This window comes from Ursus maritimus, unplaced genomic scaffold, assembly GCF_017311325.1.
Source record: "Ursus maritimus isolate PB19 unplaced genomic scaffold, ASM1731132v1 scaffold_11, whole genome shotgun sequence".
Classification (NCBI taxonomy): Eukaryota; Metazoa; Chordata; class Mammalia; order Carnivora; family Ursidae; genus Ursus; species Ursus maritimus.
In genome coordinates, this window is record NW_024423453.1 from 62,185,781 (window position 1) to 62,206,428 (window position 20,648).

The 20,648-nt window shown below is 52.7% G+C and overlaps 1 protein-coding gene across 2 annotated transcripts in view; it reads left to right on the forward strand.

The window, feature by feature from the left end:
• The first annotated feature begins 5,954 nt into the window (after positions 1-5,954).
• FAM167A (family with sequence similarity 167 member A) overlaps positions 5,955-20,648 on the forward strand; it is a 33,984-nt gene continuing 19,290 nt past the window's right edge. The window contains exons 1-2 of one of the 2 annotated variants that reach the window (XM_040626457.1): positions 5,955-6,040; positions 16,159-16,955. In XM_040626457.1, the coding sequence (XP_040482391.1) occupies positions 16,587-16,955 (369 nt within the window). In that variant the 5' untranslated portion in view covers positions 5,955-6,040; positions 16,159-16,586. Of the gene's footprint in view, positions 6,041-16,144; positions 16,956-20,648 lie in introns of those variants that run through there. The other variant, XM_008705076.2, reaches the window with a different exon arrangement.

The following is a 20,648-nucleotide window of genomic DNA, read 5'->3' on the forward strand; positions in this document are numbered from 1 at the left end:
TGCTGGTCTCCATCTCCCACCTCCTTGATGGCCCGTTCCATGGCTAAGATCTGGAAGCAGATTTGGGGTACAGGGTCTGAGAGGCGGGAGCCCCCACTCAGTATCTTCAGGTCTACTCCCAGACTGCTTGTCATCTCTAAGGCCACCCTGTCCCCTCCAACCTACTTCAGGCACAGTTACTACCCCAAGGAAGCAATCCCTAACTCAGAAGAAATGACCCAGGGCACTTGGGCCCTGGGTGTTCTGAAGGGCTGAGGCCAGTGTGGTTAGAGGGAACTGCACAGCCCAAAGAGCCCCAGGGGAAGGAGCAGATCAGCCTTGAGACTGGGCTTCCCCCCTTCCGGGGATTGTCACTAAGAGAAGGCAGGAAGGTCTATGGCCCTTGGCTAGAGCACAGGTGTCTCCCTCCACCAAGTCAGGTTGGATGTTCTGCTTTTAAAATAATCCCTTATTGTCTGTATCTGGTTTTCATTCTCTGTGGCGTGTGGTTCCTCCTGAGAAGGTCTGGAAGGGAGGCTGATTCTTGGTTGGTGGGCCACGACCTCCTCTTAAACCCACAGGCATGTTCTCCCAGATTAAGCTGCCATCCACTCCCAGCCATTCCTGGTGAATCCCAGGTGGGAGCAGCCCAGGTTCCCATCACCAGGGGAATCCCCTAAGTGCCCAAGGGAGCCAGGCTCCAAAGCAGCTTCCCTTCTGATGCCCAAGAGATGGTCCTGCCGCCCACCAGGCAAGGGACGGAGAGGGGAGAGTGCTGGGCAAAGTCCTGGAGGAGCGAGGTGGCCACGGTGCCTCTAGCCCAACAGCTCGTTTCTGCTAGTATGTTTTTAAGAGGTTTGGCAAAGCAGCCATGAGCTGTGCTTGGAGTGGATAAAGATGACAGCTCTTTTCTGAGTACATTTACCAAGCAGGCACTGCTTGAGGACCCTTCGCATCCATTGGTCATTTTATTCTCACAATGGCCCCTGGCGGGGGCACTGTATCCCAGTTTTGCCAAGAGGGACTCCAAGAGACTCAGTAACTCTGTAGGGCTCAGGTGGCTGCTGAAAGTGCAGGGAGAGTCAGCCTCACGTGCCTGACTCCTCAGACAGTGCTCTCAAAGGAAGGCTGCTTTAGGAGATCTGAGGGCGGAGGCCCAGAGAGGGGGAAGCCACCAGTTGCACCCAGAGAAAATGAGAGCGCTGTGGCAGGGCTGATCCTGTGTCCGGGGACTGTCCCTTACCATCCTGAGGGATCCTGTGCAGCCAGGAAATCCATTTCTTGCATTAGGAGTCTGAAAGGCTCTTCAGTCCAGCCTGGCTCACTTCACCCGTACTTGCCTGAAGTGGAGACAAGGCTTCGCCCTCACCCTCTTCTCCTCCCTGTCCACCCGAAGTCCCCCAACTTTTCATGCACTTGTTCCTGTCTTGTCCTCCCAAATACACGCAAGGATTTCCACAAGATAAATCGTCCCGTTTCCGTATCTACCAGCTTGACCTCCCTCCAAAAAGAGACTCTGGCGGGGAAGTAAATTAAGGCAATGCCTAACTGTTTGCTCAGAGAGATCCACGGAGCCCCAGGCCGAGGGGGAAGAAATGGCTTGTTAGGCTCCTCACACACTCGGGTGGTTTTCTCTAGGTAAATTTTGCTAGTGGAAAACTCCCGTGGCCCCACATAAGCATCTGGAATTTTCAGACCCCTCCGCGAGCTCTGCTCTAACTGGCCAAGGCTCTTTGCTTGACTGGGATGCTGGGCTACTTGCAAAGCTGGAAGATGAATGATAAGCTGCACGGTTTGTTCCCTGGTTTATAGACTAGGGTTGAGGGAGTTCGTACTAATTGGAAATCTCCTAGGATTACCCTGGATGGCTCTCAATACACAAATGCACCCTGGGATTTGGATTGGGGTGAGGAGAAAGGACGGAAAAGGCAAATTTTGAAGCAGTCCTCAGGCCAACCTCGAAGGCATGGGGAGGGGCTGCAGAGAGGGTGGGAGCAGGGAGGATGAGGCGGGAGGTGGGAAAGGGGTTTAGCGGGGAACTTGGCAATCAGCCTGTAGAGTTTGGGCTGCCCTAGAGGGTTGAGTTGCCAACATGAGTTTGGAAGGCTGCAAATGTCAGCTTTTCCATGGTCAGGACAGTCGCCCTGGTGTGTAAAAGCCCAGAGCTTCCCCCTCACTCCCCCACCCCCGTTTCTCTCTGGACAAGTATGGGAGAGAAAGGAAAGAAAAGGGGAAAGAAGGTGGGCAAGAGGAGAGGTTAGAAGCTTGCACTCCCCACATCATCTGCTTTCCTACTGAATGCTCCCCGACCCTGCAACAGCAGTCACCCAGGAAAAGCCTTTAGAGAAGGGAGCGCACAGCCCATCTCCCTGTGGGCACTGCCCATCGAGGAAGGGCGCTCATCTCTAGGGATGGAGCAGTAGCAAGCACTCCAGCCTCAGGGGCCCCTTCACCTCAGGACACCTGCCCAGCAGCCTTTGCAGAGCCCCAGGAAGGGGCCAGCGTTCAGCTTATCCAGGGGTACAGCCAGGGGTACAGCCTGAGTTCCATTTCTTCAAGACAGTCTCTCCAGTATGGCCAGAAATCCCCCCCACACATACAGCCACCCCCAGGATCTGATCTAATTGTGGGAACTAGTAATGGGTCCCAAAAGACTTCCTCATAGGGCTTGCCCCTTGAGATCTCGAAGGGAAGGCCCAGCTCAGAGCCGGTTTTCCAGGTACACAATGGGCCCTGACAGTGACCTCCACTGTGGCCACAGTGTCGGGGCTTACTGAAGGCCGAGCAGCATTTCCTCATACCAGGAAGCCAGCAGAGCTTCTGAGTATGAGCCGGGCACTTCAGCCCCGGAGGCCAGCTGGGGAGCTCTCAGGGCGATGAGTATGCAGTACGATGAGATCCTTGCTTGGAAGGCCTTTCAGGGCCCAGACTATATCCCCCTACCCCTACCCCCACGCCCATAAAGTGAAAAGTGACAGTACCTCCTTAGTCCTGTGAGCATTGACATATGCTGTGCCCTGGGGACCCTGAGACACTATGAAGTGACTTACGCCCATTCGGTCATAACTCCAGGGTTCGGCTGGGTGGGTGGTTGTTTATTTGCTGGACGGCAACCGCTGCAAACTTGAAGCAAGGGAAGGTGAACCTCATTAGCAGGTTGGATGAAAACAAGCCCTCAGACCACATTCTGCCATCTATGTAGACATTTTTTAAAAGATTTATTCATTTGAGAGAGAGAGACAGAGCACAAGCAGGGGGAGAGGCAGAGGGAGAGGGAGAAGCAGACTCCCCACTGAGCAGGGAGCCTGACTTGGGGCTCCATCCCAGGACCCGGGATCATGACCTGAGCCAGAGGCAGACGCTTAACCATCTGAGCCACCCAAGCGCCCCTATGTAGACATATTTTGAACAACTATTTGCATTCAGGCCCAGCAGAATTCATTCAGCTTGTTCTGTGGACTCAGTGAGGTCGCAGCCATCTGTCTCTCTAGGTGTCCTAACCACACCTCCCCTGAGAGCTCACTAGACTCTTTAGTCCTGCCTTTCCAGGTCAAGAACGTCTCAAGTAATTTTGGCCAACCCACATATCCTGAATACCTCTGTTTTCACCAGGGAGAATGCGTTTCTAACACTTACTCTGTTCATTATCAAATGCCCGGTGTTGAGCAGAGAGAAAACCGCCAAAGCCCCTGTCACAGCCCCCTCTGGGGCACAGACCCTCTGCCTGAGGCTGCTGGCCAGGACTGGGGAGTCCCGCTTTGAATGCACCCTTGCTGCAGCTAGCCTAATGAAACCACACAGAACATCTCGCGACGTCTGTGAAGGGTTTTAAGATCAATAGTAGGCATTGTATCCCAGGTAAGACAATGGTCTTGCCCTCAAGGAGTGTGGAGTCTGATCCGGGTTGCAGGTTAGAAAGATGATTTGAGCAGCCCAGAGTACTGAGCTGACAGGAAAGTGATGCTTCGAGCGTTCTGGAGCACACAGACACACAGGAGCTAACCTGAATGGTCTGGCAGTCATTCTGTCCTTTGGTAGGTCAAGGAGAGGCCCAGCCAAGTGTTGTCATGGACGGGAGGGGACAGTCCTATTAGAGGCCTGACTAAGAATTCACATACACTCTATCGCATTGGGACCTTCCAAAGCTTTGAGGTAGGTTCCATTATGAACACCATTCCATGGATGAGGAACTTGAGGCCTAGAGGGTTAAAGCAATTACGCAAGGTGGTAGAATTGGTGAAATGTTGGGACTGGGCTATCAAGCCCTGTCCCCCAGCACGCAGCCCTGCCCCATCCCTAACCTGCTCTATCTCTTTCTCCTGCTACCAGTCCCCGCCCTCTGTGAGGGATGAACTCAGGCAGCTCCACAGCCCAGCTACATGCAGCTCAAGCTGACACGAGTGGGGAGCAAGGTAACACATCCCACTTTCTGTTCTTCCTGAGCCAGTGTTCCCTCCAAACCCCAGGGTGGGCACAGTCCTGCCCCTCGGGTTAGCTGCAGGCAGCGCTGGACATTGCTAGGCGGCCGAGGACGGGCCCTGCCCAAATACAGGGAAACTCTAAGGGCACTTCAATCCCTGGAGAGGTCAGCACGCCCAGACAGAGTATGAAAGAGAAGTGACTTCAAGAACAGAGCACACCACGAAACTTCTTAGGAAGTCCTTGCTAAACCATTAGGCTTTGGAACTTGTAATGCAGAGTAAAATAGAAAGCCCATCATCAAAACAAATTCCCATTTGAGCTGGACTTGGTTGATTCTGCTTATTTGAAGTGGAAGCCAATTATCCTGTGGATTTGGATAGTCCTAAATCTGCCTTGTGTGGGGGCTGAGACGCATCCCCATCGGGACACACTTTGGTGGGCTGCACTCCACAGGGGGACAGTGTACACCCCAGCGCCCTTAGCTGTGAAGTGGCACCCTGAGTTTCAGTCAGCTGTGAAATGTTCCCTACTTTTATAGCCAGAACACCGGCTTGAACTGCCTTCTACTTTGATCTCTGCCAATTGCTGTAAAGGCCACTCTGCGTCAGCTTTCTACCCTCTAATCCCCAATGCCGTGGCCTTTGGCCAGAAAAGTGCTGTGGTCACATGCAGCTGTGGGCCGGGTTGGCAACAGGCTGCCTCAGCCCCCTCCTGGGCAGCTCTGCCTCATCATGCTCTCCCTGGAGGAGGGCCCCTGATTCAGACTCCGCATTTCCCATGGCTCCTTACCCCCCTTCATCCCCCTTCCCCTCCCCCTGCCCCTCCCCCTCATGGGACTTGAGGATTCTCAGACACCTTTCTTCCTGCCTGTCAGAGCAAAGCAGCCCTTTCCCAGGGCCTCACAGCCTTGGAGGGGACACTATGGCTTTGACTCCTCGACTCCGACTCCGGGTGGCCCAGCAGCCCCCTCCCTGCAGCAGCCCTGCACTTTCTCCTCTCCTTTCAGTGAGGCAGTAAATTAGATCTGGGGTGGGGGGGGGGTTGCTGTCCCTGCAGCAACAGGGAAGCACAACTCTTTCTTGGTGATTTTCTGGGCAACTTTTTTCACTGGGCAAAAAGATAGGAAAGGTCTCCTGTTCCCAGCCCTGCGTGTGGCAGGAGGCCTGTGCATCTGCTCTGAGCTGCGGGGAGCAGAGCCCATCAATTATTCAGCATGGGCTGAGCACTCAGAATGTGCAAAGGTCTGAACAAGTGGTTTTTTTTTTATCGAATCTTGCCTCACAATATCCCAGCGAGTTGAAGCAAGGTTTCCAGGTATTCTAGACAGTAAAAGCTCAACTGGGAGTCAGAAGAGGAACCCAAGCCCAGAAAACCCCACTAACGGAGCTGTGTGACCCCACGCATGTCTCGAGATGTCTCTGGTCTGCGGTTTGTCTGTGGCTGAACTCTGAGGAAGGCCTCTCCAGCCCAGACTATCGTGTGTGGGGAAGAACTTGTGAACTTTCGTGTACGGGGTGATTTCAAAATCAGTGTGATCGTTCTTGTTATTCCAGGTAAGGAAATAGGAACTTTGAATGATACGTGGAGGTACAACCATTAGCACTGGACGCCGGAGACCGAGCTTCCCAGGGGAGTGTGGGTAAGTGGGTTCCTCTGCCCCCTACCCTCCCGGGTGCAGCTCGGGGACATGGTGACCACCCACCGGCTGCTGCGGTGTAGACTCTGCGCATGTCAGGGTGGAAGGAAGTGCAGAGGCCGCTGCACCCACACTGCCCATGTTGCAGGGGAGAAGCAGAAGCCCTGAGAGGGGAAGTGAGCTGCTGCGGTCCCTCGGGATGGGACAGGGTCCCTGGAGCTGACTCTCAGGCGGGGGACTCTTTCCTCTCCCACCCTAGCTAACTAATGCAATCCAAGGAGAGACATGGCAAATACCTAGACTAGTTGGTGCAGAAAAGTACTAAAAAGATTTTGTCAGGGGAAGAAGCGATTGGTTCCACCCAGAAAGAACATAGAAGGCTGTAGAATGAGGTGGTGTTTCAAGTAGCCTCAAAGACTCAGCCACATTCAAACATGAGGTTACAGGGGAAGGATAAAGCCTCAAGGGGAGGCCAGCCCCCCAAGCCACCCGCTTCCCCGTCAGACTCTTTCTGACCCTGAAAGTCATGCCTGTGAACTTGCAGGAGGTCTCCTGCTGGGCAGATTTGGAGGCAGAACGACTCCAGCTGGCGTGTGTTCACTAATTCACAGCCCCGCCATCCTCAGCATTTATTGAACATCTACTGTTTGTAGATCCTTGTGTTCAGGATGCAAAAGAGGAAGCGATGCTCTTCCTATTGAGAAGCTAGACATCTGGTCAGGGAGGCGGGACACTTCCACGGCTCAAGGTCAAACAGGCTCATGTGCGGTGAGCATCGTGGAGGCCAGTGCCAGGGGGGATTCAAAGAACGACCTGGTGGGTCAGGCACCCGTGAGGACTTTTGAGTGGAAGCAACCCCTTGGCTGAGCTGGAAAGCAGAGCTTTAGTCTTTGTGAGGAGCAGGGAGGCCCCAGACAGGCTAGTCATTCATTCCTTCAACAAAGTTACTGACACCGACTGTGTTGGGAGTGCTAGGGTCACAGTAGTGAGCAAGAGAACGTCACCGTCCTCGTGGAGCTTACGTTCTAGTGGGTGAAATGCACAGTAAACAAGTAAACAAATCCACATATACCAGCATAGTTGTATGATGGGTGACAACAGCTAGGGATTGAAACGAAGAAGGATATCTCGGTACGATGGTCAGAGCCGGTGTCTGTGTGGAGGGGGCATGTGAGCGGACACGCATGAACTGGGCGCATGCAATCAGACGGAGGCCAGCTGACCGAGCCGAGGCTTGAGGGCAGGCAGCCGAGCCTCGGACTCTCAGATGAAATACCTGGATTCTCACAGTGACTTGCTGCCAGGAGGGGTCATCCAGGCAGCAAAGAGATGACTTCCAGGAAGCGGGAAATGAAGTGTTCTTCTGGGCGGGCAGCTGTCCCCTGAGGTCTGTAGATCGTGGGGGGCATTTGAGGAAGATCCCACCGACAGGCACAACCCTGGTACCATCCCCCTTCCCTTACTGTCATCCCCCACCATACACCCAGAGCACACATGCGACCGTGTAACACCCCCCCCTACACACACAGTGTCCCAGCACAGTTTACCCCCACCAGGGTCCAGTCTCTGCAAGATGTCATTCCCATCTCAGGAGCTCCCTCCCGACAGCGGCTCAGACCAAGACATGGAATAAAGATGAGCTATGGAGGGCCAGACCAGCAGGTGTCCCCTCCTGCTTCGGTCACCATGGCAACCTCTGACAGGAGAGAAAACCCGCTTTCTGGCAGCTCCTCGAAGCTCCCTGGCTCCTTTGGGTAGTTCTGTAGGGCACAGGGCTGTATCCCCCGACCCCTCAGCCCGGGTCATGAGCACTCCTGCCAGTGTGCGGAGCACACACTAGAAGTTCACTAGAAGGCCACCATGGGCCACCACCGGAGGTCAGGCCTGAGTCGGCCTCCCCTCCCCCCACTCCTCCATTTAAGATAAGCATTGTGGGTTTATGATTAAACCTGGCTGAAGAAGCCTGCCTTGTCAAACTCCGCCTCCACACCCCAGACCTATTGACCCCTCACCCACCTGGGGAAAAAAATTAGCTGCTTTAGAAAAGGAAAGAAAAAAAATCCAGGTGTGAGTTGTGGCCTGAGCTGCCCTGAATTTAAGTTTCTAAGATGCATAACAGTCCACCAAGCCCTTCTCATCCTTGCTATAACTCTACAGGGGGGGCACTGCACCAACCCTACTTTCAAAACGGGTCCCTGTAATTCTCAGCTGGAGGAGGCCCCGCCTGCCTCTCAGGGAGGGGAGAGTTTTGTAGTTGGCATGCTGTTTTAGGACACTGCTGAGCCCTCAGGGATGGATTCTGTCTCCCCAAATGAATTATACATCCCCCTCTTCTTTCAGTCAGGGCTCTCGGTCTAAGCACCAGAAAACAGTCTTGCTGCAAGGAGTTCACAGAATTGGCGGAAGGTAGAGACCCAAGGGAGACAACAGGCAGAGCCAAGGCGGCTCCAGAAAACAGAGTGGGAGGCAAGGCCCTGTGAATTAAACGGTTTGCCTGACACCGACTCCGTGGGGTTTTAGGTTTTTACTCACATAATACCCCCAAAACACTTCTGATACCAGATGTGTGATTTTTCCACACCAAACAACCCTCCAGCTCTCTGCAGGCAGCAGTTGGTGTCCTATGATCTCCCTCAATGTTGACACCATCGAGCTGAAGTCAGTGTCAGAACCCGCAGGTGAAGGGTTCAGTCCCGCAGACTGCTCCCGGCTTTGCACGACAACTATAAGTCCCAGATTGTCACCCGGACTTCTGACCTGCTGACTATATATTGGGAATTGCTCACAACCCCCTCCTCTGATTCACTGGTTTGCTAGAATGGCTCACAAAACTCAGGGAAGCATTTCCTTTCATTCACCTGCCAATAAAGGGGTACACAGGGCAAGGTGTGAGGAAGGGGTGCAGAACTCACGTGCCCTCTCCAGGTGCGCCACCCGCCCCCCCCGCAGAATTTCCATGCGTGCACCAATCCAGAAGCTCTCTGAACCCCTTCGGGTAGGGTTTTTATGGAGGCTCATTACATAGGCATGATTGATTAAATCATTAGCTATTTGTGATTGACTCAATCTCCAGCCCCTCCCCCCCACCTCCCAGGGCAGAGGCCGGGCTGAAAGTTCCAACCTTCTCATCACAGAGTGGGCTTTCTGTGAGTCCCCCCATTAACATAAACTCCGGTGAGGTTGAAAGGGGCTTGTTATGAATAGTAAGACACTCCTTTCACCTCTCTGGCTCTAGAGCTATTTCAAGAACTAAGGACAAAACCCAGACATTACAACAAGAAATATTCTTAATTGCTCTTATCACTTAAGGACATTCCAAGGGTTTCAGGAGCTCTGTATCAGAAATTGGGGATGGAAACCAAATATATATTTCTTATTATATATCACGTCCTGCAACTGTCCTTTAGCAGGGATGATCTGGCTAAGATAATGCCATTTCCCCTGCACTTCACATCTGCCTCCAAGGTTCATCTGGCCACAAATGAATCCTAACCATTTCTCCTTCTGGGCCTCAGGCACACCACGTCCTTTTTTTTTTTTTTTTTAAGATTTTATTTATTTATTAGAGAGAGAGAGATCACAAGAAGGGGGAGCAGCAGGCAGAGGGAGAGGGAGAAGCAGGGGCTCGATCCCAGGACCCTGGCATCATGACCTGAGCCGGAGGCAGACGCTTAACTGACTGAGCCACCCAGGCGCCCCACATCCCCCATTCTGAGGCCTGGGCCTGAGCATCGGATTGGCCAAGCTCAAGTCGCCTACTCTCAGCTAGGTGTCAGGGCATGGGACAGGAAGGAGGGAGGAGCTGATCCTCTCTGCTCAGAGGACAGGCCCCCAGCAACCCCAGGTCAGCATGGACCATGGCTGGTTTCTGGATAGTTCTGGTAAGGAAACCTAGGAAGACTCTGATTGGCCCAGCTGGGGTCATGTGACCACCTACTCAGGCCGGAGAAGGCATGCACATCCTGAAAGGGTTTCGGGGTTCTTGTCTCACTGAGTCAAAAAATTAATCTCACAGACACAAAAGGGTGAAGTGAAGTGGAAGTTTATTCAGTGAAGGTGAGAACAGAAAGGAAAGAAAAAATCTCCCTAGAGTGAGAGGGCTCCTGAATAGGGACCCCTGAGGGCTTTTATGGTCTGTCTTTTATAGAAAACTGACCAGGGAACTTGAATCCTCTTGATGTCACCCCTGATAGCACCATGATTACTTCTCCTTTGACTATCTCGTCTCTGCTGTTTAAGACAAATGAGGTGGTGTGGTTCTGTTCCCTTATCTCTGGTTGTTACGCCTCAGCATTTCTGGGATTTTGGGTGGGCCCAATCACCTAGCCCCCTACCTTTCTCTCCCTATCTAACCCCGCCTGTCCCTTACTCAACAGGAAGCACACAGAGAAATTCTGTTTCCAGAAGAGAGAAAGGACCCAGGGTGGAAATTACCTCACAATGCTGGACACAGAGGAAGTCCTCCAGCTACACCTGTGATGCTGGATTGGCCCACGTGCCAGCTCCCAGTCCTGGCACTTGAAGCAGGATGAGGCTATTCCTGTCTTCCTAGGGCCTGAGGGTCTGGGACTCTGAGGTCAGGGCAGGGCTCATGAGGACAGGCAGTGAGGGGACCAGGTCCCCTCTGCTTCTGTGAACCTGCCCAGACTGGCTCAGACTTGAATGAGCACAGGCCACAGTGCATGGAGTGGGGGCCCAGGTGGCTAACTGTTCTATTTGCTCGTTCATTCCACAGATGTTTAGAGAGAGCAGCATGGTGGCAAGTGCTGTGTGTTCCAGGATGCAAAATCTGGTTCTTATCCTCATGAAGCTCAGAGTCTTATGAAGGAACCATCAGGAAAGTTCCTTGTAGCAGTGCTATGGTTTGAGAGGGCCAGTAAGCCCAGTGGTAGATGAGCCAGCCTGGAGCTTGACTGCAGAGGTGAAATCTCCACTTTCCCATTCATTAGTTCTGCTACTCAGCCTCTCTGTGTCTCTCAGTCTCCTCATGTGTGTAATGGAGACAACGATACTACTTGCCTTGTGGGGTTGTTGTGAGGATTCCTGTGTTTGTACATGTAACGCTCCTAGAACAATGCCTGGCATGGTCCGCTCTGAGTAAGCGTTAGCTAATATTGTTGTGGTGACATAATTGTTTCTCTGATGTGCTCTCTTTGCATCCCAGGCACAAGCAGCTGGGGCAAGTCAAGGAACACTTCCTGAAAAAGAAAACCCCTGAGAAATGATGGGTAGAGGAAGGGAAGGGTGTTCCAGGCCGAGAGAACAGCTTATGCAAAGCCCCGAGGGGGTGAGAGAGCGAGCTACTCCATGGGACAGGAGCACTGGGGAAATTGCATACCGTGGAGAAGAAACGAAACAGTTCTAGGGAAGAACCTCAGACAGCAGGGAGCAGGCATGAGCCTGGGGATCCAAACAGGGCAAGGGTGGCTTTTGAGTGCCTTAGACCGTAGAGCAACAGGGAGTGAGCGCAGCCAGGCAATGGGCTCCTCCTACCTTCGCCCCTGAGAGAGACAGAGACAGGGAGCGACAGAGAGAATGAGTTAGCAGCCCCTGCGCCCTTCCCTGCCCATGGAGTCCATCTAGGAAGTGGGTCTGAAAGTTGTCCAAGTGAACAGATTAGGTCATAATGACACAAGGGCATAATTGGCTGATGACGGAGCTGCACCCACCTGGCTCCCCCAGCAGCCTGAGAATTAGCTCATGGCTGGCGCAGCCTCCCTTGCAGCAGCCACTGTGGGCGCGAGTGAGCCAGGAGCGTGTTTGAGCAGCAGTCCTCCTGGGCAGCGTAGGTCCTGGGGCGCTGGCTTCTTGCTACTACAAAAAGGTGGATGCGCCCCTGAGGCTTGTCTTCTGTTGCGGGAAATTTCACGTTTCCCCCGGCAGCCGGGTGGCCTGACTGGCAGGGCACGCCTGGGCCTGGTGGGATTAGGGTCTGACCTTGTTTTTCTGGGCGCCTGGTTCTGCCAGTATCCTTTGGCTTTCCTCCCCAGGCTGTCTGCCTTTGCAAGGCTCAGAGTGAGAGAAAATGTGTTCCCCAGCGTCAGGAAGGAATTAGGTTAGATATAAAGCAAGCCCCTTTGCCCAGGTGTTGGAGGGCTCTTCCTCTCAGGGCCAGCGCTCCCACATCCCTGGTTTGTCCAGGGGAAAGGGAAGTCCCTACTGCCCTTTCAGACCAGGGAGCCCTCCAGGGCTGGCGTTGGCTCCCCTGCACCCAGCTGAGTGCCCACATCCCTGCAGTGACCTGAGTCGGTGACATTCCAGCTCAGCTCCCAGCAGCCTAGCTGGAGAGGGAGGGAACAACTCCACAGGGGCTCTTGGACACCAGGGCATCCAGAGGGGCAGCGATCCCTGGGACACCATCTGAGGACCAGGCGGCCTGAGAGCGGGTCCTGTTTCAACAAATCTTCACCACATGCATGTGCTGGGGGCCATGGGAAACAGTCTAGGGCTCTGTCCCTGCCTGCTACGGGTGACCACGCCCCTCAAGTGGGGAGTCCCTGACTCAGGCCTCTCCACACCCCGCACATGCCTTGATGCTAGTAATAATCCTCAGGTGGGTACAGCTCTTCAAAGGTGGCAGCGAACTTTCATGTACCAGGTTTCAGCGGATGCTCACAGCATCCTCACGAGGCGGGTTGGGGTAGGAAGCCCACTTGTACAGAGGAGGAAACGGAGGCTGAGAGGAGAGAGCTGAGCCCCAACACTCGGTTTCTGGGGAGCAGATCTGGGGCCAGAGCTGAGGCATTCAGCCCCCCTGCCCTTGCTCTTACTATGTGGATAACACACTGTCAAAGCTGGTCACTCTGGGGCACCTGAGCCATGGACAGGGGTGTTTAGAATAGGAGCAGGGAGGGAAGGGAGTGGGGATAGAGAGTGGTGTTTTCCTAAGCTGAGCTTTTTTTCCTCTTTCCTGTGGCAGACCTGCTAGTCACCACTGCGGGATGAGACTCTAAAGGGGAGACCTGAACATCTGGGGGGAGGTGGAGCCCATCGACTTCATCTCAGTCAGCTTCCAGGGAAGGATGCAGGGTGCATGGAGTGCCCAGGCCACCCAGCATGTCCGGGCTGAAGGGGGTGACTGCTCAGTGCAGCGCATAGTAGTTTATCTGGTCACATGACTGATGTAGCACTGATAGGTTTCATCATCTTAGGAATAAGTTTTAAAGTACAACGTTGTCTAGGGTTCACCATAGATTAGGCAACGTGTGAAGGGCTCGATTATTTGTTACTTCAATCCTTGAAATGGCCCATGAAGCTGATATTATTAGCACCAGGGCTGGCTTCATGAGCAAGGAACCCTGGCAGCCCCTCTGGGCCCCGTGCTTGAGGAAACGCTCTGCGCTGCCATCTTTAAATTCTTCATACTTTTCCACAAGGAGCTCTGCATTTTCATTTTGCACTGAGCCCAGCAAATTATGTAGACGATCGTGGTTATCCCCACGTCTTAGAAGAGGACGCAGAGGCACAGAATGGTCGAGAAGCGCCCATGGGCGTCTAACCCCAAGGCCCATGCCCTCTGGAGTCGGCAGAGGCCGGCCAGTGTCCGAAGACTGTATGCAAGTCCGGCGACCGGCACCTGTCTGTGGTTGGGGCTGACTCACTTCACTCCTCCCAACCTCGATTTTCTCCTTTGTGGAATGGGGTGATCCCACCTGCTCCTCGGGGCCACTGGGTGGCTTGAGCGAGGGGATGCGTACCTGGGTTCTTCCACACACTCCCTAAGCTCCGCCGATCAAAGGATCATCACTAGCTGACTCACAGCGCATTGGCGCTCCTGTTAATGCCTCCAAGTCCTCCTGACCCCGTCTTCATAGGCCTTCTCTGGATTGCTTTAGAAACCACCAATTAAAATAAACTCCCCTACCCTTGGAGGCAGCCTCATAAAGTCACGGAGTCATAGCTCTTTCCCACTCCAAAGGGAAGACCCTCCCCTAACAGGTTCTCCCTCTAGCCACAGCTGCCCCTGCCTTCTGCAGTGAACTGTGCAGCTCAGGGAGAGCAGGGAGGACTTCCAGTCCGTGTCCTCTGCTCACGCAACTGTGGTGTGGAGAGAGCTTACGGTCTGTCTGCGATTAGATCCTCTCCAAAAAGCTTCACTGGAAACCATCAGAGCTCCCCTGTCTGGCGGAAAGAAGTCCTGTAAGGTAGAGCCGCCCCGAGGCACACTCACAGCACTTTCTGGCATCTCCGCAAAGAGGCAGCTGGCGCCTGGGAGGGGCTGCTAATAGGTCTTTAGATTCGGAGAGATGCTAAGGAAGCCTGTGTGACCTTGAGACTGCACAGAAAGCCCTTCGTGAGAACACCCTGCATTCGCAAAGCATGCTAAACCTGCAGAAAGTGCGTATAAACCTCAGTTCTGCCAATCCCCCAAACCTAGGAGATTATCACCCCCATTTTATGGGCAAGAATACTGAGGCTCAGCAAGCCTGACAGCACCTACAGCGTGGCCATCTGATCCCTGGTCTAGTGTTTCTGGCTCAAGACCAGTGGTTCCCAGTCCTGGCCACTCACTCACATTCCCTGGGGAGCCTTAAAACCACGCTGATGGCTGAGTCCCACCCCAGATTAATTGAATCAGAACCCCTGGGACTGGAGCCTGGAAATTCATTATCATGGAAGTTCCTCTGGGGAGTCCCATCTGGGTGGCTGGAGGTGAGAACTAGCTTTCTCTGCCATTAGTTGGGGTAGAATATTCCCACTCATTCCTCAGGGATGCCCCCAGATGGGCCAGGCTCAGAGCTTGGGGAGGACATCCAGACTTCCTCTGGTCAGATGGAGTTTCAGGAGGGGATCACAGATTGTAGCAAGCTTGGTTCTTCTTGAATGTCTCCCCCGCCAGGTGGGAGAGAAGCCCCAGAGCCTCCCTGGGGGACCGAGTATGTGTTTTTTTTTTTTGCTCCGCTCCAATTCTCTGTCTCTTCCTATGCCTGTCCACCAACACCCTGTGCCCAGTTTCCATCACCCAAACAAGTAATCAGTTTTAGTTTTCCTCCTCGCAGAGATCTTTTAGGCACATAGAAGTCAATAAGAATCTGCCCCTTCTCCTCCTTTCCCACACCAACAATGTACTCTCCAGACTATGAATGTCTTGGTTTTTTTCATGTTGGCTTTATCTTGGACATCATGCCATACAAATTCATTCTTTTTCTGCATGCCCTCAGCACACGTTTTTAAAGATGAGCCTGAGAACCAAGGAATTCTCTCGTCTGTCCAAGTGTCCAAGTCAAATGTGCCCTACTCTGATCTACCCATCTCCACTTGCCTGGACCCTGTGGGCACAGGAATGTGGCTGGGAGGCTGGGGTCTCACTCAGACTCAGAGTTACTTCTCTACCCTGCGCTCAGACCACCTCCCCAGAGATGGGAGGATCAAATCAGATCAGAGAGCCTCAGCCCTTGTCCATGAGGCACTGCAGTGTGGGCGTTTTAGGTAAATGGGAGAACCATCTTTCTAGAACCGTGAGTCACAATCCTCGCTCGGTTTAACAATCCTTGAGTGAGTTCGGCTCTTCCCTCAGCCGTTGCAGGTTTATTTGCTTCCTCCTCGGAAGAGGTGAGGTAAGGTGTTGTTCTTGGAGGAAGGAGCTGAGAGTGTGTCATAAGAGCTGGAAGAGCAAGCGCCTGAGGACAAGGGCTGTGGTGGGCGGGGTGGGGCGGGGTCAGCGGTCCAGGGACCCCAAGGCACAACTGTGCCTGCCTGGGGACCCACAGTTTCGCTGTCGCTCAGAGGAGAGACCTGATCCTTCAGAATCAGACAACCCAGCCTTGTCCTTGCTCATCGCCAGGAGCTCTCTGGTGAGTCATTCAAACTCTCAGAGCCTCAGGTTTCTTGCGTGTAAAATGGGGACAGAAAGAAGTAACTACAGACTTGCCTTGAGAACTGAATGAGATAATGCAGGTGGAATCATTTCGTAAATAGTGAACACTGTGTGTGCAGAGCATTGATTTATTATTAACTTCTCTGTGTTGAATGAAGGCTTGAAATTGCCTCTCTCGTCCTGTGCGAGCAATGTCACCTAACCTCTTGGAGCCTCAGTTTCCCCTCCTGAGGAGCTCAGGATTGTGGCGGGCCTTCTGCCAGGGGAGGGATTAGTACTGACATCATTTGCGTCCTTCCTGCAGGGCCTCCAACCAGCCGGCAGCTCCTCAACGCCTGCCCTTGCCCATGAGGAGGGAGCTCAGTCCTGCTTCCCCGCCAGTCTCTGATCTGCCTGCACCTCAGCACTGATAGATCTTCTTGGCAAATCTGCCCCCAAGATTCCTGCTGACGCTTGTCTGTTCCTGCCTTTTGTGAAACATGGCACCCACAGGACTCCGGGAAGAATCTTAAATCCTGAGCCTCCACAGCAGCTCTGGAGAGGGCACTCGGTGTGGCTCAACCACGGTCCCTGTCAGCTCCGGGAGCTGCTAACATACCAGCAATGCCCTCAGGATCCCTGACCCCAGCTGGATGAGACCCTTCCTGAGTGGGACCCAACCTTGCCACCCACTAAGATTCCCACACCGCCCCCCACCACTTCCCATGACTGGCCGCCCCAGCAGGCTCTAGAATGTCTGTGCCTCAGATCCAAGTAGAAGAAGTGGTAGGTGGGGAAGAAGAGACGGCAGGAGCAGCCCTGCCTCCCGACGACCACCTTCGGAGCCTGAAGGCCCTCACTGAGAAATTGAGGCTGGAGACCCGAAGGCCCTCCTACTTGGAATGGCAGGCCCGGCTGGAAGAGCAGACATGGCCCTTCCCGAGGCCAGCTGCTGAGCAGGAGGAGTGTGGGGAGGAGGAGCCCTCATGCCCCAGGAGAGAGCCCAGGCAGCATCCCCCACCTAACGGGAGTGCCAGCCAGGACGCTGGGCCCCAGCCCACTGGCAAGCTGGAAGGCTTTGAAAATATCGACGAAGCTATAGCCTGGCTCAGGAAGGAACTGGTAAGTGGCTGCCCCTCCAAGAATCCCCGGAAAAGATGCCCCCCCCTTTCTGTCTGTCTCCTCTGTCTGTGTCTCTCTTTATCTCTGTGTCTCTCCCCCCATCTCTATCCCTCCCAACTGCATGGCTTTCATTTTCCTAGTAAATCAAGGGTAGACCTCGTTACTGTGTGGTTACATGAGATCCACATGCCAGTCAGCCCCTAGTCATAAGTACTTACGGAGGAACTGTGTTTAAGGAGCTGCCCAGAGGGTGGCGTGGTTGGTTGGGCCTGAAAGCTTCGGGCTGGGTCTCGGAGGCGGAATTCGAGTCTGTCCAGAAGTCAGGACCCGGGGGTGGGGGGTGTGGGGGGGTGTGCATCCGAGGAAATGAGCATGAGCAACAGGTATGCTTGGGGAGAGGGGGGCAGCAGCTTGACCTTTTCTCTGCCCAGGGGCACAGCAGGCTCCCATCAGGGGCATCTCTCAGCAGGTGGGAAAGAGAATGGGTGTTCAGACCTTTGTGCTCATGGCCCAGGGGAGGACCACTGGTTCTGGGCAAAGCTGGGCACGATGCTAATGCTCCCCATGATCTCAACTCCTGCCCCTCCTCATCACCTGTGGCCCAGGTCACACCTGCCCAGTCAGGCCACTCTAGCTACAGGTGAGCCAGCAACCAATGGCTTCGAGAGCCACTCATAACTCCTGTGTCAGCAGGGTAGGCAGGGGCCTGCCTGGTTTGTTCTGCAAAAGCCTGAAAAATAAATCCCCTTTGGTGTCTGGAATTCCTCATAGGTTGAAATAAATCGTTGGGGCTGGGGGAGGGGAGGCTCAGGGACTCAGGTGTCTGATCCATTGGAAATCTTTTTTGGTTTTAATGTGTCACCTTGAATGTTGAAACGCCTTCCCAGAACCCACCGTTCCACTATGTCTGTCTCTAGTAACTGGAGGGTCAGTTGGCTTGCATAGCAAATGGGGTACCTGTGGATTCACACTGCGTCTCTGGGCACTCCGCTGCCACTGGGTGCTCCCGGGGTGTTTAAGAGGGGAGTTAAGAGGGACATGCAGTGGGCCCTGCTCTCTAAAGCTACTCTTTAAACTCCTGAGGCTGAACTGCTTTATTTGGTTTTCACAAGGAGAGCAAAAATATCCCCATCAATCAAGGGTTCAAGTATTTGGCTCTGGGTCCATTTAATGTTTTATTGCTTCTGGGAGTGGAGGCGTTTGCTTTTGAAATAAATTAGCATTCCTTGTGGGCCCCCCTTTGGGGTAGAGATTAGGGAAGGTATTCCTTGCATATAAACCAGGAGGGAGTTCCTCCTCTTCCTCTAGATAAGAGAGGTGTCTGTCAACCCCAGCTGCATTGTAGAGTCACCTGGGAAGCCCTAAAGCATCCCAGAACCTAGACACACCTCAGATCAATCAAATGAATGTCAGTGGGTGGGACCCAGGCATCGGTAGATTTTTAAGTCCCCCCCTCCCCAGGGCTTCCAAATGCAGGTTCAGTTGAAAAGCATCGCTGTAGGTCTCCAGGCTGTGCCCCTTTTTCTCACCCAGCCATTGCAAGCCAAGCCGCATGAGTGCCCCAGCCAGACTACACTGAGAGAAAGCAGGTGGGGCCAGGTCAAGGACACCTGTGGGTAATGTAGAGCGCAACGCTCTGTAGGCAGAGGGAGAAGCACTAATTGTCAGGACTAACTTGGCTGCCAAAAGCTGTCTGAAATAAGCACAGGGAATACCAGCATTGATAATGCTTTATATTTGTATGATATTTTCTTTTTTTTCATATATGGTGTAGTAGTTTTTTTTCTAAGTTTTTATTTAAATTCCAGTTAGTTAACATACAGTGTAATATTAGTTTCAGGTGTACAGTATAGTGATTCAACATTTCCACGCATCATCCCCTGGTGCCCATCACAAGTGCCCTCCTTAATCCCTGTCACCTATTTCCCCCACCCCCCACCCCCTCCCCGCTGGTAACCATCCATGTGTTCTCTGCAGTTGAGAGTCTGTTTCTTGGTTTGCCTCTCTCTCTTCTTTTTTCCCTTAGCTGGTTTGTTTTGTTTCTTAAATTCCACATATGAGTGAAATCATATGGTATTTGTCTTTCTCTGACTGACTTATTTCACTTAGCATTATACTCTCTAGCTCCATTCATGTCATCACAAATGGCAAGATTTCATTTTTTTTTTTACGGCTGAATAATATTCCATTGTGTATATATACCACATCTTGTTTATCCATTTGTCAGTCAGTGAACACTTGGGCTGCTTTCATAAGGTGGCTATTGTACATAGTGCTGCTATAAACATTGGGGTGCATGTATCCCTTAGAATTAATGTTTTTGTATTCTTTGGGCTGATACCTAGTAGTGCAATTGCTGGATCATAGGGTAGTTCTATTTTTAACTTTTTTTAAATTTTTTATTTATTTATTTTTTATTTTTTATTTTTTTAAGATTTTATTTATTTATTTGACAGAGATAGAGACAGCCAGCGAGAGAGGGAACACAAGCAGGGCGAGTGGGAGAGGAAGAAGCAGGCTCATAGCGGAGGAGCCTGATGTGGGGCTCAATCCCAGAATGCCGGGATCACGCCCTGAGCCGAAGGCAGACACTTAACAACTGCGCTACCCAGGCGCCCCTAACTTTTTTTTTAAAGATTTTATTTATTTAAGAGAAAGAGCCAGGGATGGAGGGGAGTAGGGGGAGAGGGACCAGCAGACTCTGCACTGAGCGTGGAGCCCAATGTGGGGCTCAATCTCCCGACCCTGAGATCATGACCTGAGCCGTCACCAAGAGTCAGACGCTTTAACCGACTGAGCCACTCAGCAGACCCTCTATTTTTACCTTTTTGAGGAAACTCCATACTGTTTTCCAGCGTGGCTGTGCCAGTTTAAGCTGTGCCCCCCTCCCACCATTTCTCTGTGCTACCGGGGATGGGTAATAATAGTAATAATAATAATACCGAGCTTTGTCACTGATCGTGTTTGTTGTGTGCCTCACACTTCACATGCATTACTTACCTCTTTTGATTGTCACATCACTTTCCTGTCACACCCATTTTATAGAGGAAAAAACCGAGGCTCAGAGAGGAATGTAGCAATACACGAGAGAGTTGAAATTTGAACTCTGGCCCATTTGGTTGCATTGCCCATGCTCTTCTTAGCCACCGTACTACATAGTATCTTCCAAAGTCAATGGATTTTGCTGGGTGATTCCTAAAAATGTACATTCACAAAGAAGCCAGCAGTCAACAGAATGCATGGGAGTGGGGGCCAAGGGAGAAATGAGACTGAATGAGAATCCCAGTCCTCACGCCATTATTTCTTTTTCTTACATCAGACCTGTGTGATTGCTGTAATTGTCTCCATTTTACAGATGAATAAAGTGAGGGTCATAGAAGTCAGATCCCCTGCCTAGGATTGTATGACTAGTAAGTGCCAGAGCCAGAGCTTGAACCCAGCCTTCACCATTGAAGGTAGAGAGCTATGGGGAGAGAAGCAGGAGAGCTGGCCCTCCCACAAAGGGCCCAGTTGGGCATGCCGAATGAGCAACGACAGGGGCAGATTTGTGCTCTTGAATTCCCTCAGGAGCACTTCTTAGAGCAGTGACTCCCAAACTAACTTGCATACAGATCACCTGGCTCTCCTGTTAACATGAAGATTCTGATCCTGTTGGTCTGGGATGGGGTCCATGATTCCAAATTTCCAACAAGC